The 27,079-nt window shown below is 38.3% G+C and overlaps 1 protein-coding gene across 8 annotated transcripts in view; it reads left to right on the forward strand.

Moving 5' to 3' along the window:
• Window positions 1-27,079, forward strand: part of MLLT10 (MLLT10 histone lysine methyltransferase DOT1L cofactor) — a 229,093-nt gene that overhangs the window by 111,140 nt on the left and 90,874 nt on the right. For all 8 annotated transcript variants that reach the window (XM_075552468.1, XM_075552469.1, XM_075552470.1 and 5 more), the window contains 2 exons: window positions 13,158-13,253; window positions 26,688-26,943. In XM_075552468.1, the coding sequence (XP_075408583.1) occupies window positions 13,158-13,253; window positions 26,688-26,943 (352 nt within the window). The remainder of the gene's footprint in view (window positions 1-13,157; window positions 13,254-26,687; window positions 26,944-27,079) is intronic.

The following is a 27,079-nucleotide window of genomic DNA, read 5'->3' on the forward strand; positions in this document are numbered from 1 at the left end:
GCTATAAACTAGTCTTGAAAAGATTTGTGCAGGATGGATTTTAAATGACTTAACATTTTGACTTGCGAATACTTAGGATTTGGGGAAGATGATTGAAATGTTAAAGTTAGCTATGCTAAAACATTTCAATTTTAATGTATGCTTGTGCCTTTTTATTAAGATATACACGTTGAAAACTTAAATAGTTAGTTTTGAGATTAAATTCTGTATAATGAGGGAAATTGTATGACTGTCCAGTTGTAAGGCGCTCTAGACTAATATATATATATGTCTTAGGCACCATTTTATACACTTATCTTTGTTTTATTAATGAAGTGGTTTTGTGATAAAGGGGCAATATACAAACTATTTTCTCTCTTTTTGGATTATTGACAGAAAAATTGCAGATTGATTTCATTACTAATTTTAACAGGAAGTACCATGAGATTTTATTCAAACTTTTAAAAATGGTGAAATAAGGATTTTTAGATGTAAGATTCATTAAAAGTTGAGAAGAGGGAAAGCTTATCATTTTAAGAGGAATTAATTGATAATTACTTTATATATTTTCCATGTCATAATTTGAAAGCAGATTCCTAAGTATAGCATTAAGTAAGTATTGATGACTATTAATAAAAATATACTTGTTGCCTTAAGAAAAAAATTGATTTTTCATTTAAGGTATTCCCTCCACCCCCCCAGAACTTTATTATTATTATTTTTAATCATTTTATTGGAGCCTCATACAACTCTTATCACAAACCATACATGCATCATTTAAAAAAAGTTTTCAAGTCAGATTTCTTTTTTTTTAATCGTTTTATTAGGGGCTCATACAACTCTTATCACAATCCACACATACATCAATTGTGGAAAGCACATTTGTACATTCTTTGTCCTCATCATTCTCAAAACATTTGCTCTCCACTTAAGCCCCTGGCATCAGCAACTCATTTTTTCCCCTTGCTCCCTGCTTCCCCCTCCTCATGAACCCTTGATAATTTATAAATTATTATTTTGTTATAGCTTGCCCTTTCCGATGTCTCCCTTCACCCACTTTTCTGTTGTCCGTCCCCATGGAGGAGGTCACATGTAGATCCTTGTAATCGGTTCCCCCTTTCATACCCACCCTCCCTCTACGCTCACTCCCAGTATTCGCCACTCACACTACTGGTACTGAAGGGATCATTCACCATGAATTCCCCGTGTTTCCAGTTCCCATCTGTACCAGCGTATGTCCTCTGGTCTAGCCAGACTTGCAAGGGAGAGTTCGGATCATGATAGTGGGCATGGGGGCGGGGCGAGGAAGCTTTTAGGAACTAGAGGAAAGTTGTATTTTTCATGGTTGCTACATTTAAGGGTCTTTTTTCCCCTGATTATCGAATATTAAATTAGAAAAAATTTAATGTAACTTGTTCAGCTTTAAGTGTTAGAAACAGGTATTTTTATTGTGTAAATAGTATTTAAATTTTACTTTTAGGAATAAAGTGCATTTGTGCATTTTAGTTTTTAATAGTGGAATTTAACTGATTGTTAAAGCTATGAAGTAATATTTGAAATTTACTATTATTAGATTTGTTCACTTGTTTTGGAAATGAATATTTCTATTATGACGTTTAGTGAGGAGGTACTTTAAAAGAATGGGTGCACTTAGCCATCTTTCTCTTCCTTCCTTTTAAGATCTTACCATCTCTATGGGTCATTTTGAAAAATGTCTAGTATGCTTATAAAATCTTGCCTTAACGACGAAGCATGGTAGTAGGGCAGGAGGAAAGTCAAGGGAGATGGAGGAAAGAGCTAGGAGTCAAAGGGCATTTATGGAGGTCTAGACAAAGACATGTACATGCAAATATATATAGGAGGATGGGGAAATAGATCTATGTGTCTATATTTATAGGTTAAGTATTAAGGTGGCGGAAGGACCTTGGGCCTCTACTCAAACACTCCCTCAATGCATGAATACTTTCTTTTATTAAATTGGAACTCTATGATGCTCACTCTCCCGACACAACTGCTGAAGCCAAAGCGGGTGAACAAGTAAATGTGGTGAAGGAAGCTGATGGTGCCCGGCTATCAAAAGAGATAGTGACTGGGGTCTTAAAGGCTTGAAGATAAACAAGCGGCCATCTAGCTCAGAAGCAACAAAGTCCACATGGAAGAACACACCAGCCTGTGTGATCGAGTGGTCCCGAAGGGATCAGTTACCAGGCATCAAAGAACAAAAAATCATATCATTGACTGCACACCTCCATGATAGGATCGCTGAAGACAAATGGGTGCATAAGCAAATGTGGTGAAGAAAGCTGATGGTGCCCGGCTATCAAAAGAGATAGTGTCTGGGGTCTTAAAGGCTTGAAGGTGAACAAGCGGCCATCCAGCTCAGAAGCAAAAAAGCCCACATGGAAGAAGCACACCGGCCAGTGCGATCACGAGGTGCCAAGAGACCAGGTATAAGGCATCATGCAAAAAAAAAAGATATACGTGTGTATGTATATATGTGTGTGTGTGTGTGTGTGTGTGTGTGTGTGTGTGTGTATATAAACCATATTGAATGAAGGGGGAAGTGCAGAGTGGAGACCCAAGGCCCAAGTGTCGGCCACTGGAGATCCCCTCATAGAGGGGTTTAGGAGAGGAGATGGGTTAATTAGGGTGTGAGGTAGTATCGATGAAGAACACAGCTTTCCCCCAGATCCTGGATGCTTCCTCCCCCCAACTACCATGATCCGAATTCTACCTTGCAGGCCTGGATAGGGCAGAGGCTGTACACTGGTACATATGAGGGCTGGAGGCACAGGGAATCCAGGGTGGATGATACCTTCAGGACCAAGGGTTTGAGGGGTGATGCTGGGAGAGTGGAGGGTGAGTGGGTTGGAAAGGGGAAACTGATTACAAGGATCCACATGTGACCTCTTCCTTGGGAGAGGGACGGCAGAGAAGGGGGGAAGGGAGACTCCGGATAGGGCAAGATATGACAAAATAACGATGTATAAATTACCAAGAGCACATGAGGGAGGGGAGAGCGGGGAGGGAGGGGAAAAAAAAGAGGATCTGATTCAAAGGGCTTAAGTGGAGAGCAAATGCTTTGAGAATGATTGGGGCAGGGAATGTATGGATGTGCTTTATACAATTGATGTATGTATATGTATGGACTGTGATAAGAGTTGTATGAGCCCCTAATAAATTGTTAATAGAAAAAGGAAAAAAAAATAAATGTTTAAATTAAACAAAGTCTTGCCTTAAAAAGTAGTACTTGGAATTCATTCAGACTTTAGTATTTAAAACACTAGACACTATGAGAAAATTTTTGTAATATGCAGTGGACATAGTTTGAATCATTTAATCCAATTCTTTTATCTGGTATATACTTATATATATATTCATACTTATATTTTAAAATATCATTTATTAAATCATAATCATATAAGCCCATTTAATGCCAAATATTCAGATGTCTGAATTATTTATTAAAATGAAATAAACATACAAATTATACTTTCTAATACAACATTAAGAAAATTAAAACATTTTCTTTGTTTTTCACAGCATTTGGTTTTCCAAGATATATCTACATTGGTTAGCTATTAACTAAAAGTCCTGGTGTTGGGGTGGTTAAAGCACTTAACTGCTAACCAAACAGTTGGCAGTTTGAAACCACACCAAATACCCCCTAAAAGGGAGATGTGACAGTCTGTTACCGTACAGATTTACAGCCTTAGTTTTTTACCCTTTCCTGTAAAGTTGTTCCAAGTGGGAATCTACTCCATGGCAGTGGGGAATTGTTAACTAGGGGGAAGAAAGAAAGAGCCACAATATATTTAAAACAAAGTGACATGTCTGAGCAGCAATTCTGCCTTGTCCCATAGCGTTGAGTGCATTAATTAGATGGCAGTGAGGGTTTTTTTTTAAAGCCTTTATCTCTTACATTCTTTACATTGCCTTCCCCCACCGCCATCATTTTTTGTCACCTTCCTTTTTATTGTATATTGCCTTTCCTTCCTGTTGATCCTCTACCTAGTAATGTAGCTTCCCGTTCCCTCCTACACCTTGCGAGCATCACAGACTTTGTTTCAGTGTGAAAACCTGTTCTTGACTTTTTTACTTTAGTGGTTTCATACAATATCTGACCTTTTTTTTTCCTGCCCCCTCCCGCCTCTCAATATTTGACCTTTTGTAGTGACCTTATTTCACTCAGCGTAAAGCCCTGCAAGCTCATCCATGTCAGGAGCGGTTTCACCGTTATTTAATATCGCACAACATTCTATTGTTTGTATAGAGCATAGTTGCATTATCAAATGGGCATTTAAGCTGTTTCCTTTTTTTCTGTTGTGGATAGTACTACAACCAACATAGATGTGCATAGATCTATTAGTGTCTCGGCTCTTCTTTCTCTAGTGCATATACCAAATAGAGGGACTTCTGCGTCCTCTGGTATTCCTATTTCCAGGTCTGTAAGAAAGCACCATATTGTTTTCCACAGTGGGTACACCATCTGATAGTCACATCAGCTGTGTGTGAGGGTTCCAGTGTCTCCCTGCTGCCCAGTAGTATTACTGCTTTCAAGTGTTTCAGCCTATCTGTTAATACTCGAGTAAGAGGATTTCTCATTTTTGTTTTGATTTGTATTTCTCTTTTGCAGGCATGAAGAACTTTTTTCTGCCAAGGGCCTTTTGGCTATTTATAAGATCATTTGTAGGCTGTACAAAATTAACAACTTTAAAATTGACTTGCTAATTTGGTCAAACATTTAATTCACTTCTCATGTGCTGGCAGGAACTGCTTGCCTTTGGTACGATGTGTGATGGTACCTGATACTGATTATTTCGGGGCTCGTTTGATCCTGCCCTGCTGTATTGACTGATGGTCTCCGTATTTCTGGCTTAATATCCTTGGCGAAATGTCTGTCCATTTGCTTTGCCCATTTTAATTGAGTTATTTGTCTTTTAGTTGTTGAATGATTGAAGCTTTTTAATAAATTTTTTATAAATTTTAGAGATTAATTCCTTTTCTGATATGTCATTGTTAATTTTTCCCCCTAGTTTGTTTTTGTTGTTGTTGATTGTTTTTAAAAAATCTTTTGGTGGGTGGATAGGGCCTTTATTGAGCTTATCTACCAGAGTGGAAATAATGTCTGTACAAAACCAAATGTTTGGCTCTCTCCCCCCCTCCCCCGCCCCCTCCCTCTCCCCTCTCCCTCCTCCTCCCCCTCCCAAAGAAAAAAAAACAAAACCAAATGTTTGTTACTATAACTTCTGCATCACAATTAAACCCCAAACAGCTTTTTAAAAACCATCAAAGCGCACTACTTCAGAATCAGTAGCTTCTTTGAAGCCACAGTAACACTTAAACAGGTTACGATTCAAATGCAGAGATTTGGTTGGTTTGGAAGTTAAAACTTCACTTGCTCAAATAGAATGGCAAAAAGGCAAAATTGTGTTTTCCACAGAGATACAGTCCACTAGAATCACCCACACTAGACAGCTGTTCGAGTATTTAGAGTCCTGAGATTAAAGGAACCCAGGCATCCTTAGACAGTCTTCTGTTGTCCTCTCTTCCCAGTCAGAGGTTTGTGGACATATGGAATGACATCACCAGCAGCTATGATAGCCTTGATGGACAAGTCCAACTCTTCACTCTGTGCCTTACCTTAAAGTCTTTTGATGCAGTCCCTGCCAGTCCAAGTACCTCTGCTATGAGGTACACAGCGGCAGTCGCGCCCACGTGTTTTTAGATGGTTGTCTAGTTTTCGGGTGTCCATGGATAGGGCCCAGCGGGAACTGCAAGCCAGCTGTGCGTGACCTGGAAACCACCTTTAGATTGGCTTTCCCAGAGTCCTTTCCAGCCTTCTTGCCAGCCATTTCGAATTCCGGTGAATCTCAACCAACGCAGAGAAAGGGCTTGTCAAACACCTACCGAGCTCCGTTGCACTCTGATTCAAACTGCCTTGGTGAAATTTTTGGATAACACATTTAAGTGTTTAACTTTGGGAAAATCCAGTTAAGTAGCTGGTCTTCTGTTGCTCATGTTTCTTTCGGTTATATGTACAATGTATTAATGCCATTTACTGACACTTAAATTTGTCTTTATTTTTGCATTATTCTTTATAGTTCTGGGTTTTACATTTAGGTCTTCCGTGCATCTTGAATTCTTGTATGTATATGGTGTGAAGTATGCTTCCTGCGTCATTCGGCTGCAGAATTGGTGTCAGCATTTGTTCCTGAATGTTTCATAGATTTCTTAATGAAGGTATCAGGTCTTAGACTTTTTCTTGTTGGGAGATTTTTGATGACTTGATCAATTTTTTCATTGTTAACAGGTCTGTTAGAATTTATTACTTCATTCCATTTTGGTTTCTGTAGGTAGTGTGTTTCTAGAAATTTGTTAGCTTTCCTCTAGGTTTTCAAAGTTGGGGGATTACAGGTCTTCATACCTTTATATTTCTGTTGGTTCTTTTGTGGTGTGCATTTAATCTAGAGTCTTTGATACACCCTCCTTAGTGGGTCCAATCAGCATAATGTCATCAATATAATGGACCAGTGTGACATTTTGTGGAATAGACAGGTGGTCAAGGTTCCTTCCTACTAAATTATGGCACAGGGCAGAAGAGTTGATGTACCCCTGGGGGAGAGTTGTGAAAGTATATTGTTGCCCCTGCCAGGTGAAGGTAAACTGCTTCTGGTGGTCCTTTGAGACTGGTGTTGAGAAGAAGGCATTAGCCAGATCAATAGCTGCATACCATGTACCAGGAGAAGTATTAATTTTCTCAAGCAATGTAATCACATCTGGGACAGCAGCTGCAATTGGAGTCACCACCTGGTTAATTTTACGATAATCCACTGTCATTCTCCAGGATCCATCTGTCTTCTTTACAGGACAAATAAGTGAGTTAAATGGGGATGTAGTAGGAATCACCACCCCTGCATCTTTCAAGTCTTTGATGGTGGCACTGATCTCTGCAATCCCTCCAGAAATTGATCACACAGGCTCGTGTGTTCTTCCATGTGGGCTATGTTGCTTTTGAGCTAGATGGCCGCTTGTTTATCTTTGAGCCTTTAAGATCCCAGATGCTATATCTTTTGATAGCCAGGCACCATCAGCTTTCTTCACCACATTTGCTTATGCACCCGCTTTGTCTTCAGCAGTTGTGTCGGGACGTTGAGCATCAGAGAATGCCAATTTAATAGAAGAAAGTATTCATGCATTGAGGGAGTGCTTGAGTAGAGGCCCAAGGTCCTTCCACCACCTTAATACTAGACCTATAAATATATGCACACATGAACATGTCATTGTCTAGACCTCTATAAATGAATGTCCTTTGCCTCCTAGCTCTTTACTCTTACTTCCCTTGACTTTCCTCCTGTCCCACTATCATGCTCCGCCCCTACCTGGGTTTCAGCTATACCTCATTGTTTCCTTACCCTTGATCATTCCCTACCAGGCCTGCCACTCCCACCTCACCACCAATTTGGATCCCTTGTTCCCTTTTCCCTGGGTTTGTTAATACCATTTCCTTACTCCCCACCTCCCCCTATCCCCTGTCTCCCTTCAACTGTTGGTCCCGTTGTTTTTCCTCCAGATAGTTCATCCAGCCTATCTTATTTAGACAGACCTGCGGAGACAATAACGTGCACAAAAACAAGACAGAGTGAAACCAAGCAACAGTATACAGCAAAACAACAACAGACCACTGACAGAACAAAACAAAACGCATCAAGAAAGAAAAGCTTGTAGTTAGTTCAAGGATCGTTTGTTGGCCTTTAGGAGGTAGTTCTCTTTTTATGCAACTCAGTGTATATACTCCTATCATCTGTCCCACTTTAGTGACCTGTCTGAATTAGGAGTGGTGTAAAGACTGACACTCCAGTTCATTGTCTCCCATGTTGTGTGATACTCCCTTCAGGGAGGAGCTGCAATGATCCAAGGAACCAGCCAAAGCAGGTTTCTTCACCACTTTGTCCTAGATACGGGCTGTGGGACAAAAGCTTTCATTGCTGGGGTCTTGTGAGTAGTTTTTCTGGTCTGAAGGAGGGGTGAGGGGTGGGCGTGGCACGGTGGCAGTGCAGCAGTCCAGAAAGCTTTGAGTAAGAACGCTGTGAGTAAGAAAGCTCTTTGTGCCGGACCCTGCAGTCTTATGTTTACTTCTAGCATTCATGAAACTAGAGATTCCAATCCATTGTCAAATAACAAATTTTGAAGATGTACCCCTCTTACAGAGTTTTATGTGTTAACGTTTCTATTTAGAATTGATTTGTTTTGAAGTTAATTTTCATTTATGGTGAAAACCTGCATTGCTTTCGTATAGAAATTCACCTGTCCATGCACCGTTTAAGAGGTTATTCTTCCTTTATTGAGTGATTTTGGCAGCCTGTTTTCAGTGTATAAGGTTTTTTTTGTTGTTGTTGTTCATTGTATAAGTTTTTACACTCCTTGGTTAAATTTATTCTGTGTATTTTATTCTTCTGGAGGTATTGTAATGGGAATGTTGACATAATTTCACATTTTTTGGTATATAGAATTGTTTTCTGTATGTATATTTGTGTGTGTATGTGTTGGGTATATTCTGTGACATTGTCTGTATCTAGGATGTTATACACGCCAGTAACAGTTTTTCTAAGTAGGGTACCCTTTATTTTCATTTTCCCTTTATTTTTTCTTGTCTGATATCTGGAGCTGGAAGGAATAGCAATGATAAAAGAAGAATTCCTTTTTTTCTGATTTTAGTGGGAAAGGTTTTAGTCTTCCATTGAGTATGAAACTAGTTTGCATGAATGCCTTTTTGCCTTGAGGAAGTTCTGTTTTTCATTTTCTGAGGGGTTTTTTTTGTTTGTTTTAAGAAAAGGATGTTGGATTTTGTCACTTGTTTCTTTCTGAGTTGAGATGGTTACCTTTCAAGCCCCCCACCCCCCATTCAATATTTTTTTTCAAAAATGTATTGAATCACCTTTGCTCTCCTGAGCTAAATCCTATTTGATGATGATATGTAATCCTTTTAGTTGCTGTTGGCTGTAGGTTGTCAGCACATTGAAGATTTATATTCATAACTTTCCATGCCATATTTTTCTGGCCTTGTTGTCATGATAATGCTGGCCTTTAGGATGTAGTGGGAGATACAATTGACACTTGAAAACATGAGCTTGAACTGCATGGAGGCACTTATATGTGGATATTTTACAATAAGTGTACTGGAATATTTTGGAGATTGACAATTTGGAAAACCATGCATGTGAACCATGTAGTCTAGGAAAATAGATATGTCACAAATGCTTAACACACACACGCGCGCTTATTTAATCACTTAATGACCATAAAACAAGAGCCCTGGTTGTGTATAGTGGTTACATGCTCACTGCAAGATTAGTGACTTGAAACCACTGACCACTCCACGGAAAAGGATGAGGCTTTCCACTCTTGAATAGATTTACTGCCTCGGAAACCGACAGGGCCAGTTTTACTCTGTAATATAGGGTCACTAAGAGTCAGGATCAATTCAGAAGTAAATTTGGAGTTTAGAAACATAAAATATATAGAAATTTAAAAAATACACAAATCTCTTGTAAAAGTTATAATTTATCAAAACTTAAGCACACAAACACAATCATACATGATGCCATTAGTAATGGAGAGAATTCTAAACACAGGTAAAGGTGCAGTATTTAATTACTGTGTACAATTAATTGTAGTACATACTGTTCTGTAATAACTTTGTGGCTGCCACCTATTGCTATTGCTGGGAGGTCAAGTGTTACGCATATTTGGGCATCTTCATTCACTGGAGATGCTTTGTGATGTTTATTATCTCTGTTGGAGCAGTTTCTCTATCCAGTGAAAAGTATTATCTCGCAGTTTGCTCACTGCAATACTGGAAACCTTGAATAGTACTATGGGACACTTAAATGAAGTGCCACTAGTGGTAAAGTAATGACTTTACCAAAGAAGTTGAATTGCTGCATAGGAACCATTGATTTGGGGCTGCAGCTGCAGTTGCCCGGCATTTAAAAATACATTAATTCAATGTAAGGAACATTAAGAAGAAAAGGAAATTGTGAAGCCATCCCTCCAGCTATGCCCGTAAGTGTGCAAGACTTTCACTTTTTGTGAATAAATAACTTACTATGTATTGAGAATGCAGCTTTTATTTGGGGGCTGGATTACTATAACAATGGCATACCTATAGAATGTAATGCAGTGGTTCTCAACCTTCCTAATGTCTTGACCCTTTCATGCAGTTCCTCATGTTGTGATGACCCCCCAACCAGAAAATTATTTTGTTGCTACTTTGTAACTGTCATTTTGCTACTGTGATGAATAGTCATGTAAATACCTGATATGCAGGATGTATTTTCATTGTACAAATTAAACATAAGTAAAGCATAGTATCTCATCACAAGAGCAATATTTAATATATATTGTGAAATGTTTATTTCTAATGACAAATAAATGAAAACCTGTCTTGAAGCATGGTGTGGCTTGGGTAATAGTCTTCACACCAGGTACCTCGTATGTGGGCGTGTCTGCATGTGGGTGGAACATAAGAAATAATGCGTATTCAAGGGTCATTCAAACCCCCCAAGGGGTCATGACCCCAGGTTGAGAACCATTACTCTCAATGTGTTTTCAGAAAAGGCATAGTAATTATATGACAATTTAAAGCCAGAGGAAAGTGAAGGATCTAGCTAGAGAAATTAATACCAGCAAAGAATAGTTTGATAATTTTAGAAAGAGGTTTGTGTTAAACAATGGCAAGATAATAGGAGAAGCATAAGGTCCCAGGAGTCCTTAAGAAAACCATTGAGAAGTAAGGATATCTGCCTGAACAGGATTTTACAGAACACCCAAGTGCTTCTGAACCAGTGCCAGACAAGGAGGAAGATTTAGAAGAAGCAGTGCTGGGAAACAAATTGACACTAGAAAATCTCGGAGAAGCGTTCAGACACTTTCAAGACCAACTTCAGATTTCTTTTTCCACATGGACTCTTTACTGATGAGGGTGCTCAGTCCAAACCAGGTGGTATATAAAGGATTGGTAACTGTATAAATACATTTTTAGATAAATGAACAGACAAAAGAGTCAGATAGAAAATACGATACATTTCTGTAAAGGTGCGGTTGTGTCTGCCTTTCTAGTCTTGCCTTTCATCTCTTCTCTGCTCTCAGTGAAGGAGGATAATTAGTATCTATTTATAGGTCAAGATTATTTATAAATGAGATTATATACTTTAGATTTATTTATTAGTGTGTACAAAACAATCAATAAATGTGTTAACGCTTTAATTTGTACTTTTCTGTTTGTAAAGATAGCATCCAGTGTGACCTAGTTATATACTATAGTGTACTTTCATTGATCTACTGTTGAAAGTAAACACCCACACACTCCGTGACTGATAACAACATGATCAGCAGTGGCAATTCTTTTTCTCCCACAATAGTATCAAGTGGATTTTACTCATGAAGTTATAGTCAGCTGTAACTGCTGAGTGATCCAAGATAGCTCTTTTCAGATGTTGGTATCTCAGTGCTGCTTACTGTCAGCTGAGGTATCTCCATTTTCTTCCCTTTGTCCTTGTTCACTACCTGGCCTCCCTATCAGGAAAGCCTGGACTAATTCTTTACATGGTGGTTGGAATCCCAAACAGGAGAATTTGGAGCCATAAAACACTTACCAGGCTCCCCAACTTGCCTACTATTTACCTCTGTGATTGTCATTGATCAAAACAAGTCATAACAGTTAAAAGGAATACAGAACAGGTTTCCATTTCATTATGGAGCTTAGACATTCCATTGCAAAGGTGATTTGATTCCTTGGAAGTCATTATTATTTTGACCTACCACAATAAAGATAACTTTTAGTCAGGAAAGTTTCCTAAAAGATCCAGTTAAAGATCAGTTAGTTATTCATTGATATTTTCTATTGCTTAAGTATTAACATACTGTCAGAAAAGTGGCAGTACTAGGGCAGTGTAGGAAAGCATCTAATTTTTATGCTTTTTGCCCTCTGTGTACATACTCTGTTTATTTTAGGGTAGGGGCAGAGGTATTAATCTTTATGCGACTCCGGTTCCTTTTCTCAATCCTTAAGCAGATAAGTGCTTTAAATGATTAAATTTATGTACCATAAGAAATAAGTTGGACCAGCTTATAAATATTAGTAAGCCAACACTGAATTGTAAGTGACCGATTCAAACAGTTGAAAACATTTGGTTTACTATTTTTTGACATTAAATAAAGTTGGACTCTTACTATAATTGGTTTGTAATTGATTGCTTATTTATTCCTTTTTATATTAAGCGCTCCGGTTTAGCATTTTGTACCACAGCAGCATATCATGATGTTAGCTCTTTTTTATTTTTTTGGTTAGAGGTAACAAATTCTTTCATTTTATGAGTAGCCTTGGGCTTGCTCGCCTGAATTTCTTTCTATTCCCTGTTCTCTAGTTTCTGGATTTACAATTCAGTGGTTGGTAATGGAGTATCTGCTACAATTAAAATGTGCTACGGTGCCATGGAACTTTAAAGTGCTATTTTTAAAATGCATACTAAATTATTTGTATGTGTGCTTAGATTTATTAAAGTAAGTTTGTGAAACGGCTCATAATCCAGATATAACCCCCTCCTTGGCTGACGGACAACAGAAAAGTGGGTGAAGGGAGACATTGGTCAGTGTAAGACATGAAAAAGTAATAATTTATAAACTTTAAAGTGTTTTGGAGGGAGGGAGAAAAAATGAGGGACTTATCCCAAGGGCGCAAATATTAGGAAAATGTTTTGGAAATGATGATGGCAACAAATGTGCTTGACACAATGTATGCATGTATGAATTGTGATCAAAGCTGTTTCAGCCCCTAATAAAATGATTTTAAAACATATGTAAATGTAGCAAAGAATCCATATACTTCAGTTCTTTATTGGTATCTTTTTGGCTTGATCAAATACAAGAAAATGGAAATTATTTTAAAATAATATGCTATTATTATTTGTGTATATGTGAAATAATTAGAGGGAATGGTTATTTTAGTCTTTTCACAAAACTTTTTTTCTAATCATTTTATTGGGGGCTCGTACAATTCTTACCAAAATTCTTTAGCACTTTAAACTACTGAAAAAAGCTACTGAACATAGTTATAAGACTCATCTATATTACAAAGATAGTATAATTTAAATTTAATTTTGCCTCTTCATTTTTAGAAATACAAAGAAAAAGACAAACACAAACAAAAACACAAGAAGCAGCCAGAACCATCACCCTCATTAGTTCCATCTTTGACTGTTACTACAGAAAAGGTACGTTTTTAAGTGCCGTTTGTTTTATGTAATAACTGATTGTATGCTGATGTGGTTTTATTCTGGGAATTCTGATTCCCTCTTAAATTTCTCCCATCTGTCCACCTCTTACCTACATCAACTACTTAGTATTTCCATTTAATCCTTTCATCCTATGACTTGCTTATTCTAAACTCATTGTTAGTGAATCTAAGTAAGGATAAAAAGGGGAGACATAACTGAGATTAAGAATTTTGGCTGAAGAGTGGACCTGGTGCACCTGTGATTCTGAATTTTGGTCCCAATACTTGGTTGAGTTCTTAGGCAAATTAATTAACTTCTCTATAACTAAACCTAATTAACTATAGAAAGGCAAAAATATTTATTGGAATTGAATTATTTAATATGCATAAAGCAATTAGAACAGCATTTTAATACTTAATCCTACTACAGCTATGTGATAAATTGAAAATGATAGCAGTGCAGGGACATTTTAGAATTGTTAGTCTGTTGCAAAAATTTTAGTTTGAAAATAATAAATTTCTTGGTCTTTAGTCAAATTGTATGAAAACAAACCTTTTAGTGCAGATCCCCTTTTATTGAAAAACAAAAACAAAACCAAAACAACATAATTAAAATTGTGTATCAGGACGGGGGTTTGTATATCAGATCATCAATTGTGTTTAATAATTTAAGCTACTTATTCCCCCCAGCCATTAACTTCATCCTATCTTTGGCTTTTCCTTTCCTTTTTGTCGATTACTACCTTTTCCTTTCTCCAAATTTAACACTTGTCTATCCCAATAAGCAAAAGCTCCAGTGGTATAGGTGGTTATGCACTGGGGCTGATAATCACATGGTCAGTAGTATGAAACCACCAGCCACTCTGTGAGAGCCAAATGAGACTGTCTACTCCAGTAAAGAGCTACTGTCTCAGAAACCCACAAGAGTATCACGAAGAGTCAGAATCAACTTACTGGCATGAGTTTGAGTTTGATATCCTGACAAGGTAGATCAATAACCAATCCCTTAAAACCAAAGCTATTGATTCTGACTTATAGTAACTCTATAGGATAAGATAGGACTGCCCCATGGGGTTTCCAAGGTTGTAACCTTGTGGAAACCAATTGCCACAACTTTGTTCTGCATACTGGCTGATAGGTTTGAATTGCTGGTCTTTGTTAGCAGTTAACCACTGTGCAACCAGGACCCCCTTATCACATACCCAAATGGAGTTAGAATAAAATGCTGGTTAAGAATAATGCTATAGAAATTTAGGCAAGTCTAATATTACCCATCTGTCATTATGTTAGACTACAGTGGCTATGTGTTACTTTTATACTGTAAGTTACGCCACTGGTATTTCAAATACCAGCAGGGTCACCCATGACGGGTAGCGTTTAAAATATATTTATTTTAATGTAATATTAATTAGCAGTTAATATATACATCATGTTATTTCATAGCTCAGTTACGTCAAGTAGTATTATGTAATTGCTACCACAATCCGTTCCAAACATTCTTTTTCTTCCTGAACTTCCTGACACTCCTTTTTACTGCTTCTCGCCCCCCCCCCCCCCACCCCCATTATTCTACTTACTGTACCTTTTGGTTTATCAATCATGGGCTTCATATACCAAAAGGCAGAAAGACACATAACAACTCCTAAGAGTAACCCCAATGACATAACACCTCTGAGATAAGCCCTTATATAAACACACATACAAACATAAACAAAAATACAGAAACTGTTGAAAACTAGATCAAGTTCATCATGCTTCAGAGGGGGATCAACTGACAAAGTTTTAACTGTTAAAGTCAGGATTATCCCTTTGATCTTATATACTCATCTCTCCAATGCACTCTGCCCATTCTTCAATTCCGGATAGAGGGAAATGACCGGAGGCTTATTTCCCGTGTCATTCCCACAAATGTAGCTTGGGCTCCCACTGTCATCCATAGTCTCTGTCAACCTGATTCTCCTAGTTTAGGCTCTGATACTCATCCCTTCTTTGACTTTGGATTATATGATTTACAACGCTTCAGTGATTGATGATGTGGGCCGATGGACAGCTTTTAGCAAAGCTTAAAGACCAAGAAGGAAGGTCTGATGGTCTGCTTCTGAAAATAAGCCAGTGAAGACCTGTGAATCACAAAGAATATTTTCTTACATAATACTGAAAAATTAGCTGCCTAGGTTCTGAAAATGCACAGTGGCCAGAACAATGGTCTCAAGAATACCAATGATTGTGAAGTTTGTGCAGACCAGGCAGTATTTCATTTCATCATATCTGAGTTGCCCATGACCCGGAACGGTTAACAGCGAAATGTTATTAGAGTTACTGTGTTTTGAGACTCACGTTAATAATATCAATTTCATCCTTGCACTTACTTAGCAGATGCATCATCATTATTATTATTATTCGTGTCTATTAAGTGATAGAGGCCCTGGTTGTATAGTGGGGTACACTTTGTGTTACTAACTACAAGGTCAACAGTTCTAGCCACCCTGATGGGGAAAGAAAGTTCTCTGCTTCTGTAAAGATATACAGCCACAGAAACCCTTGGGGGGCAGTTTTACTCTGTCTTGGAGATTGATAGTATCCACTTGAGGGCAGTCAGTTTTTCTTTCTTATGTGCTAGCCACTGTCCTAAGACTGATCTATCTGGTAACAGGTAGATAGTAGATAGTAATGTATGCCCTTGTTGGAGTCCTTACAACTTGTGGGTGACCCCCAAAATAAAAAATACATTATTTAATATGTCAAATAATGGAGGGTGCTATGGGGAAAAATTACATAGAACACAGTAAGAAGACTATAAGGGATATAAGGTGTAGGTATACCAGGGTGGCAGTGACAGGTAGCTTGCACTATACAGTGATATGGTCAGTGTGTTAGCATGACCCCAAAAGTGACTTTTGGGAAGGGTGTCCAACCATGGGGAAATTAGTTGGAAACATACATAGCCCAAGGACTTTTAGGCTAACGCAATAACTTGTGTAGTGGTCCTGAGAATGAAAGCATGTTTGTTGTGCTTTAGTTAGTGACAGCAGGAGACACAGTGGTTGGTATAATGTTGTAGAAGGTGAGACCAATGTGATGCACCAGTCACAAACCATTGCAAGAACTTTCATTTTTCCTTTGCATGAAATGTGAGCTACCAAGTGGTTCATGAACTGAGATGTAACATGGTCTAATTTGGATTTTAAAAGGATCCCTGGATACTGCATTGTGGATAAACTTACAAAGAGTTAAGAGTAAAAGCTAGAAAGGTCAGAAGTTATTGCAGTAATTCTGAGAGAGTATGACAACAGTAGAGGTGATGAGCGGTCAGACTTTGAGCCCAAATGGCATTCTTAGAGATATGATGAGAGATGCAAAGCAAAGGGAGGATCCAAAGATGGTTCTAAAGTCTTTGGTCTACATAACTAGAAGGAATAGAGTTTCTGGGTAACAAGCATGGGAAAGACTGTTGATGTATTGTTTGAATGGGAAGAGTAAAGAAGTTAGAATATTATGTTGGATTTTTATTCCTGCCAGATCAAATCACCATATATTGGCTGTTTAAAACAAAGCTTCAACCCCTTGCTAAGAATTTGCCTTTCCAATCTAGGTACTCAGAAATAAATAACGTAGGATCTTATTATAAAGGTAAATTCTGATTCAGTTATCTCATTCTGTAGGTGAGAACTCTGGATGGGCTTCAAGTGTTATGCTTCAGGTTTTTCAGTGCTGGTATTAAAGATTTTTTTTAGGTCTTTATTTTGGTGGGGTTGTAGTTGAAATCTTTTAGTAGTAGTGGGGAGTTAGGCATCATAGTCATAGAATTTTTTCTTGAGTGATGAGCGATTTTGGCAAGAAACAGTGGTAACAATTGTTCCAACCTTGAAGGTAATTAATGCATTTAAATTATATACTTAAACATGATTAAAATGGCAAATTTTTTGTTGTTATTTTACCAGCAAAAGAAAAATGTATCTAAGAAGTATCATGGGAGTAGCATTCTTCCTTTGATTTGTTTTCTTCACCCATTTATAAATAGAAAAATCATTCTAGGTCTGTATAAAAATAGGAGCTGGAAGGAGGAGTAACCCTGTGATTAGCACTTACTCACAGTACTGCCTGCGTTTTTTGCAGGCGTGAAGTAAGCAGCCTGTGCTTGAAATAGCAAGTAAGGGCTTTGGGTGGTCACATAAGGGGTGCTCAGAGAAAACACTGCGTCTGTCACAGCGTATCTTGATGCTTCTGAGTCCAGGGAAGCAAGGGAGTATGGACATACTATGGGGTGTTGATAGCTGAATGAACTTGAGGCAGGTAAGGATTAATTTTCTAATCTAGGGACAGAGTAACCATGATTGATTTAAGGCAAATAGCGATGGTGAGGATGAGGCCAAGAGTATTTGAAGAGAAAGGATGCTGAAAAAATACAGTGTAGGCTGCTGCTGGATCCCACTGTGGCGGTTTTAGACGTGAGTCATAAAGTAAGGGGATGGCTTGTTTTTTATTCCTCATAAGAGGAGGGTAGGAGCCGTCCATGACGTATAGTTACACGTTAGGTTAGAGCCCACCAGTTGCTCAGCAGGAGGAAGACTCAGCAGTTTTATCTTGTAAGGTTGCTGAGTGTGGTTTATAGGAGTGTAGTATTTTTCTATGGGTTCAACATGCTCTTTCTCACCTTGAAGGTGCTCTTTCTCATTGTGTCATTTTAGGATTGTGTAGTTTTTTCCCTGATATCCTCAATTTACATTCCTTATGAGCACTACTTAACTATTTTCCCTCTTTCTAGAATAATCAAAGAAAGATAAAGAAGAGAGTCAAAATTGAACCTGATAACCTTATTAAAAGAAACATTTTATTTAAAACATTACTTTATCATCATCATTATTATAAAATTTAGTAGTTGTTTCTGACGATCACTACAAATAGCTCAGGTTTTTTTTTTTTCCTTTTTAATATTGGGTTAGTTTAAGCTAAATATAGGTATTTTTTCCTCTGATTTTTCTATGTTCCAAAGATATTGGATCATGTCTTCTCTTGTCTGTTTTTTTTTTTTTGTCTTTTGTTCTTGATATATTTCTAGAAAAGAGTAGGAAAGATTACCTGATTTTAAGTAAACCTTTGAATTGGCTGTTAAATCAGCCTGGTTTTCTAAGACTGTGTGAATGTAACTTTTTTTCCTATAAAATAATGAACCAAATGTTTCTACTGCTATTTAATTTAAAGATAAATATTTATAAAGATTCATTAAAAATATTGTCCAATTGTACTATTATCCAATCTATTTTACTAGAAATAGGTCTTTCTTGCTGCTGTTTTTAAGTAATTTAATCATCTAATAATAATTTTTAAAACCAAATAAAACTAGTTAGAAAACAATTTTTCTACCTCACGCTATTAAATCATATTATGAAAATAAAGGAATTCAAATTTGTTGTGTCTTAACTATAAGGGGTCCCTTTTCCTCTAATTTTGATCGAGGTATAATTGGTGTACAATAAATTGCACATACTTAAAGTGGACTATTTGATGCACTTAGATAAATGTACACACTAGTGAAAGTATCACCACAGAAACTGGCAAAGTTTTATTTTGGTTACCAATTAAATTCCACTATCTCTGTCCTGCTGTACTTCTCCTGTCAAGGCAATTATTGATCTTTCTATCATTATTTAATTAAAATTTCTATGTTGTTTAAAAAAGGGGATGGAGAAAAATATGCACTTTTTATTGACTTTATTTTCATTTAACCAATATAATTTTATAATTAACCCATGTTATATGTATAAGAAGTCCATTTTTTAAATTGAGGACTAATATTCTATTGTAGGGATCCCTGGTAGGGCATAGTGCATTACACATTTGGCCTGTTAACCAGTTCAACCATTTGAATCTACTAATCTCTCAAAGGAGAGATAAGCAACTTTATACGACTTCCTTAAAGATTTAGCATCTTGTAAACCCACTGGGGCAGTTGTACTCTGTTCTATAGGGTCATTATGAGTCGGAATCTACTCAAAGGCTGTGAGTGAATATTCTGTTGTATGTCTAGACCATAATTTGTTTATTCAGCTATTAGTGGACATTTGGGTTGTTTGCAGTTTTTGTTACTTGCACATATGTTGTTGATGCTGTTGAGGTGGTTCTGACCCATGACCTTCCTACATGTGTACACACGAGAGTGAAGTACTGCCTGACTGCCATCCTCACAAATATTCCTATGCTTTATGTCCATTGTTGCAGCCACTGTGTCTATTTGTCTTGTTAAAGAAAGGTCTTCCTCTTTTCACTGCCCGTCCACTTTACCAAGCAGGATGTTCTTCTCCAGGGACTGGTCTCTCCTGACAGCATGTCCAAAGTATGTAAGACGAAGCATCCTTGCTTCTACGGGGCACTCTTGCAGTACTTCTTTCAAGTACCTTTAAAAAAAAAACATGGGCGCTGTTTCGCTGGTTCCTTACTATAGACTCATTTTGAATCTAATGTAAAATATTTGTTTTAAGTAGGAAATAGCTTTTGTTCCCAATTAATGCTATTTAGTTTGGTATATTGAAATTGTATGTTATCTGAAATTAGTATCATTAGCCATTAAAAAATAAAAATCACATATATTCAAAATTAACCTTAAAAATACCTTAACTTACTTTTAAGTCTTAGGAATAAACCATAATACTATGTACCATGTTAGAACACACAAACAACAACCAAAAAAACCCAGACTCACTCCCATTGAGTCGATTTTGACACATAGCAACCTGGCATGTGGAAGTGAATAATGTATTTCAATATTCTATTTAATTTTCTCTTCCTTATTATTTGATATATTATTTTATTTTTTGGATGACTTTTAAACATTTATTAGGTAGCATACAATTAGATAAAAGTGGGATGGAGAATTTCAGGATCAAATCAAGCTATTAAAATTATTTTTTATTTGTTGAGTACTTATTTCCAAATTGACCTATCATAGAAAATTTTCATGTTTGTAAAGTAACCCTTGTAATTTAATTTTGGCTTGATATATTTTTTAATTGGCCTTAAAATCTTTTGTGCTTGTTTATAACTTATTTTTAGCAGAATAGTGAGTAATTTATTTTTGTTTGGGTTTTTTTTTTGAGTAATTTGTTTTATGAGATATTTTTGCCATTTTTATTTGATGATCAAAATCTGGTATTGATAGTGAGATTGGTTGGGGGCACACTGGTGCAGGTAAATATTTTTTGCAAAGATTCTATCTTTAGGACATTGGCCAAGTCCTCTTTATAGAACATTAATTTTGAAAAAAAACTATTAAAACATGATTTTATTATTTTACTTTAAAAATTGTCAAATTTATTTGGCAGTTTGTATGAGTGATGAATATAATTGGATAATTTTAGTTTGTGTGTTTTCAGATTTGTGTCATACTAGAGATTTTAATATACATTTTGGAAAATAATTTATTCTGGGGAAAAATCATTTATGTCAAGTATATCTGTACATATTTTGCCATCATTATTTTCTAAAAATTTACTTTCTGCTTGAGCTCTTAGTATCGACTCTTTCTTCCCTTACTCTCCCCCTCCCACCCTCGTGACCCTTTGATAAATCATAAATTATTTTTTTCATGTCTTACCTTGACCCCTGCCTCCTTCTCCCATAGTTTCTGTTGTTCGTCCCCTGGGGCGGGGTGTGGTAGTGTGCCAAGCTCCCCACCTTGCCGCTACCCTCCTGGTATCTCTATTCCCATTCCTATTCCTGGGTTCCGTGTGTTTTGAGTAGTTATCTCTTTGTCTGTACCTGTGTACATGCTCTGGTCTAGCCCACTGTGGATGAGCAGGAGTGTGGTCATGCTAGTGGGGGGGGGGGTGTGGGGTGAGGAAGCCTCAAGGAACCGGAGTGTTTCATGGGTGTGATACCGCTCCCTGATTTACTCATCCATTCCTTGTGACTTTTCTGTGAGGGGATGTCTCATTGTCTACAGATGGGTTTTGGGTCTCTGCTCCTTTCCCTCTTGTTCTCAACAATATAGTTTTGTCTGTTTGTTTTGGGTCTTCTGATGCCTATTCTTCTATCCCATTGTCACCTCACGATTGCACAGGCTGGTGAACTTCTTCCATGGGGGCTCGGTGCATGTCTGCTAGATGACTGCTTGTTTAATGTCAAGGCTTTAAGACCCCAGACTCTATCTTTTGATAGCCAGTACTGCATTGTTTTTTGCATTTTTCTTTTGTTTTCCCACTCCTTTACCTCGCCCTGGATTTTATTATTTCTTTTATTTTGCGGTTGGGATAGATTGTTTTGTTGTCTCTGTTCTAACTGCTGAAGATTTTGTGACAGTGTATCAGTCTCACGTCTGTCTCTTCTTGTTTGACATGTGCAATAATCACTATCAAACAACCTCTGATAACTGGGAGGATGTGTTCGCATTCTTTCTGGTTTCTAAAAAACGTCCTGATTTCCTCTCTAATTTGGGCCAGTACCCAGACATTGTGCAGAGGATTGTTATTTATCTTCCAATAGTTTGTGCTTTTTTTTTTATTGTCCTTTTGTTGGTCTCCAGCTTTCTGGTGTGGTGCTCTGAGAGGGATATCTGAGTGATGTCTGTATGTTTGGATTTACTCAGGCTCGATTTGTGCCCCCGCATGTAGTCTTTTTTTTGTTTCTAGATGGATAGTTCTATAAATGTCCTCTTAGGTCAAGTTGCCTAATTGTGGTGTTTAGCTCTGTAGCTTCCTTACTGAGTTTCTTTTCTGCTGATCTATCTATATCTGATACTTCTGTATTAAAGCCACCTACTATGATTGCTGAGTCTGTGATTTCTGTTTTCATTTTTTGAAGAATTTGTCAAAATTTGAACATCTCTCGTTAGGCAGGTATATATTTATTATGTTCACTGGTTCTGGACCTACTCATCCTTTTAGCATTTTATAATGACCATCCTTATCTCTTGCTATGATTTGCCTCTTTTAATTGTGTCCTGCATTAGGATTGCAATCCCTGCTTTGTTTTTCGTTGCCGTCATCTTGGTATGTTTTTCACCAGCCTTTTATTCCTTGCAGGCAGCATATTGTTGGCTTATGTTTTTGGAGCCAGTCTGCAAGCCTTTGTCTTTCATTGGACGGATTCGGATCATTGAGTCTCAGAGTTGTTACCAACTGTGTTTTCATTTTTGCCATCCGGTACCTGATATGTTGGGTGTTTTATCTCTTCACATAGCATTGTGAGTATGTGTGTTGGGGGCAGGGGGGTTAGGAGAAGGGCTTCATTCTTGCCTTTTCGCAGTTGAGGCAGTGTTTTCTTGGTGGTGGTTTTTGGCACGCTGACTTAGAGGTGGGGTTGTGCTATGTAGTGGTTTCCTATTTGTATTAGGTGAATGTTGATGATCTGACCACAATGAGTCTGCAAGGATTGTTTTTTGGCAGTGTTTGGTGTTGTATAATGTACTCTTTGAGTTTTCCCTTGTCCGGGGGCACTCTTACCTCTTTGTCTATCTTGATAGACACTTTGGAGGGCTAGAGGATTCTTGAGTTCTCTTTCAGAAGATTTTATTCCAATCTTTCCTCCACTTTTGCTATCTGCTGATAGGTCTGAGTATATTCTTGTAAATGTCCTGAGTAAATGTATGTGACTGCCTTTGTTTTCCTCTAGCTGCTCTTAAGAGGTTTTCCTTTTCCTCAAAGTTGGATAATTTAAGTATTATGTGACTTGGCGATTCTTCCTGGCGTTTTGTCTACTTGTTGTCCTTTCTGCTTCCTGTATGGTTGATTCTCATTCATTAAGGTGGGAACGTTTTCTTCCAGAAATTCCTTCACGACTTTAGCTGTTGACTTTTTCGTTGTGTCTTGTCCTGGTATTCTGGTTTGTTTGTTTTTAAATCTTATCCTGGTATTCTTACTACCTTATATACTCGTGCATAAGCCATTTTCCAGCACATTTTTAATGCAGTTTTGTGGTAAAATTAGGTGCCTTGGCTGATATTCTGGTCGGCTTATACTCAAGTATATATGGTATTCCAATATTGTTCCTCTTTATAGCATCTGTCATAGATCTCAGGTTTTCTTCTGCCTCTTTGGTGTTCTTGTTTGACTGTATTTCCCATTTGTTGAAGTCTGCCTGGTTTTCCTCAAAATCACTGGTACCATTCTCTTTGCTAGTCTGTTACTGAGGTCGCTTATGTTGTTTTTTTGCTTCTGTTACCTAGCCTCTTAACTCTTGTATTTCCCTTTGGTGCATGGACTTTCTTCCCTTTCATCTTGAACTTCATCTCCTAACTGTATCCTTTTCTCTTTATTGCCTCCCTCACGCCCTGTACCACTTTAAGAAACATTCTGCGGATTTCCTTTTGTGGCAGATCAGTGTCTGCTTCTTGGATAAGTGTCATGAGCTTTAGGACTACCTTTGGCATTTTACTTTGTTTCTCTTGTTTCCTTGTAGAGGAAGTTGATCTATGTTGCTGTTTGTATGTTGTTTTGGTGGCACTTGATGCCATGTTCCTGAAATACATGTGGGCCCTGAGCTTTCTCTCTGTGGGGTTGGTAAGAGTGATTGTGGGGTCTGCCTATGGCCTACTGTGTTTGGGTATTGGGTAAGGGAGGTGCAGGGGAGGTTTGGCTAGCAGCAGTGGGGGTGCTTGGAAGATGCCTGCAGCCAGTGACTGGGTGATTCTGGACCATGCTAGTAGGCGTGCCTACATTGTGTCCGTGGGACTGGTCTGGCTGGCTGGGACACCACTTGGACAGTTGGTGCTGTGGAGGTGCCGTGAATCTAGGGTAGAAGTCGTGGGTTCTTAGAGATACCATGGGTAATCCTTGGGGTTGGTAGTTATCCGGTCCACAGAGCCGCTGTGGTGCCACAGGAAAGCCCTGGTGTTGAGTCCTGGCCACCAGGGAAGCTGTGCTATCACGGTATTACCATGTGTAGGCCCTCTGGGGCGGAAGTGACCTGGTGGAGAAGTAGCAGGGTTGCAGCTGCTGTGCGTGAAAACTTTGGGGTTGAAGCTGGCCTGGCAGAAAAGCCACTAGCCTGGGACAGGCTCAACAGAGGGCCGTGGTGTCCAGGTCAGCCCTGTGGGATAATCTGCAGAGGATGGCAGATGGGTTCTGACTCTGGTTTTGAAGAGCTGCGGTGACTCTTGCGGAAGGATCCAGCCTCAGGCTTAAACGGTTGCAGTTGGGACTTTTTGTAGTGATTGAAGTATTCCCATGGGCCACAGTTGGTAGGTAAGTGAAACCTAGGCAGAGGTGCCTGAGCTACCTGGGAGCGACGTGGTGGGGGAGTGGGTTCCAATCGCATCGGGTATGGACGTGGGCTGGTGGTGTGTGTGGGTCTCTTGGCTGCGGGGCTTACTATTAAGTTCGCTGCAAAGATAAACCAAGGCCAGGCCAAAGTTTATTTTCTGTGCCTCTTGGGTGAGATTCATGGACTCTAGCAGGGAGTCAGGATCCATGCTGCTAGGTATGGGGAGGAGAGAAGGGAAAGTGAGAGATACGGGAGCCCTGAACTTTCTTGGCAAACTCCAAGGCCCATAAAAAGGTGTTCCGAAGTCGCATTTAATCTGTGGTGGAGAGCAAGTTTTAATCTGGGAGTGGGTGGAAGCTGTAGGTGGGGGAAGAGGGTCGGGGTTGCAGTTATGGGGCTCTAAGCCGTCTCCATCCATCAAATCCCAAGGTAGGGTAGTGGTTCCCGGATAATTCTGCCTGGTGCCGAGGAAGATGGCTCATTGATTTGGGACCTTTTTGAAATTAGCTGTCTTGGTCTGATAGGAGCAGACAGGCATTTTCCAATGTTCCCTGACCAGTACCTGACCCAACACTTACCTTGGGCATAACTGTGGATGGGGTCTAGCTGTGGCTGCTGGGCCTGTGGATTGGTGGCGGGAAGGTATGAGGTATGGTAGCAGTGTGGCTCATGGGGAGAAGAGGGCTGCTTGTGAAGGTGAGGCCAACTTCGGGCATAGCCTAGAGGCCCCCTGAGACCTCCTAGGGGAGAAGGTCACCTGCCCGGCCTAGGGAGTATTCTGGATTCTCCTAATCAGTGAATTTACTAATCCCCACGGAGTTCTTGATGCTGCTTACTTGGGTGCCATCCTGCCAGAAGTCTTCTCAACATTCTTGACCCTGTGAATTTTATAAACATTCATGAAGCTTGTTGATTAATAAATAACCTTCCGGATATTTTATAAGGAGCCCATGTGGACTAGTTACATGTTGAGCTGCCACCTGCAATACCAGCAGTTTGGAACTACCAGCTGCTCCTCAGGAGAAAGTTGATACTTTCTACTCCCATAGAGTTGTACTCTTGGAAACTGACAGTGGCAGTCCTGCCCTGTCCTTTAGGGTCACTAAGAAGCAGAATTGACTCTATGATAGTCCATTTGGAGAGTTTGGTATATAATACATTTTCACAATAATTTAACACTATTTGGACATGCTTTTAAATGATTGTTAAATACTAGAAGCTAGTCATTTAAAATATTGCATTACTGTTTTACATCTAGATCAACAAGGAAATTGAATCCATTTTATCATAATAATGTTTAATATGTATAAATCTTAACTATAGATAAATACTTTTATCTCCATGTTTCTAAACCAAAACAGACTCTGCCACTGAGTCAAAGCTGACTCCCCTGTGGGTTTCCAAAACTCTTAACTGTTTACAAAAGCTGCTGATGATAGTTTTGAACTGCCAACCATGCAGATTTCAGTCCAACGCCCAACTGCTAAACCACCAGGGATCCATATAAGCCTAACTATTCAACAAAATTAGAACAATGGCAAAACTCACGTTATGATTTCAATTGATAGGGGAAAAAATCTCAGAAAATGATAAAACTCAGAAATGATTAAAAAAAAACACGAAAAACCCCACTTAAAATACTAGAAATAGAAAAGAATTTCCAACATGATACTACTATACCATCAGGGCTCCTTCTCTATGCTTAAAAGATAGGCTGTGTTATAAGGCCTTACTCCATCTAGTTTTAAAATGCAGCCTTCATTTGAATTCTTTAAAAATTCTTGTGTCCTAAACTAGCCAATAGATTCTTTTAAATGGTTACCTTTCTGTGTTGAACATTAAAGTTGATTTTAATTTCTTGTCTAGGAAATAGTATGGTATGTTGTTATGAAAATGATGTTGTGTGATAAACTGATAACTATTTTATAACCGTTGATCCACATAATATGACAAATAGTTACGTTTCTTAATCACTATAGTTTGATAACGCAAATAATCATACTATAAAGTTTTATCTACATTTTTCTTTTTAAAACAAGGAAAGTGGTTATACTAAGAGCTTAAAGTGTAATTATCTATATGATTTTCTTAGGTAGTTTGACTTGTTTTTACAACTGTACTTTTAAGATATCTTACAACGTCCTAAAAATTATTTGTTAATTTCTTTTTTTCCCCTGTGGCCATAATATAATTAGTTTTTTCTCCTTTTATTTCCTTTCCTGGATCTCAATGTTAGACTTACACAAGCACTAGCAGTAACTCTATAGCAGGATCATTGAAGCGCTTGGAAGATACTGCAGCACGATTTACAAATGCAAATTTCCAGGAAGTGTCTGCTCATACCACTAGTGGAAAAGATGTTTCAGAGGCTAGAGGGACAGAGGGCAAAGGGAAGAAATCTTCAGCTCACAGCTCAGGTCCAAGGGGAAGAAAGCCCGGTGGTGGAAGAAATCCAGCAACAACTGTTTCAGCAGCTAGTCCTTTTCAGCAAGGTATTAATTATAGCTAAAATACTTTTCTTATGATGGTTAATAGTAATTAAGTTTTAGAAAAGAAATTGTCTTACATTTGTGATTATGAAATAGTAAAATTCAACGAGTAATATATTTTGTTAAAATATTTCTAGGA

This window comes from Tenrec ecaudatus, chromosome 6 (genome assembly GCF_050624435.1).
Source record: "Tenrec ecaudatus isolate mTenEca1 chromosome 6, mTenEca1.hap1, whole genome shotgun sequence".
Taxonomy (NCBI): domain Eukaryota; kingdom Metazoa; phylum Chordata; class Mammalia; order Afrosoricida; family Tenrecidae; genus Tenrec; species Tenrec ecaudatus.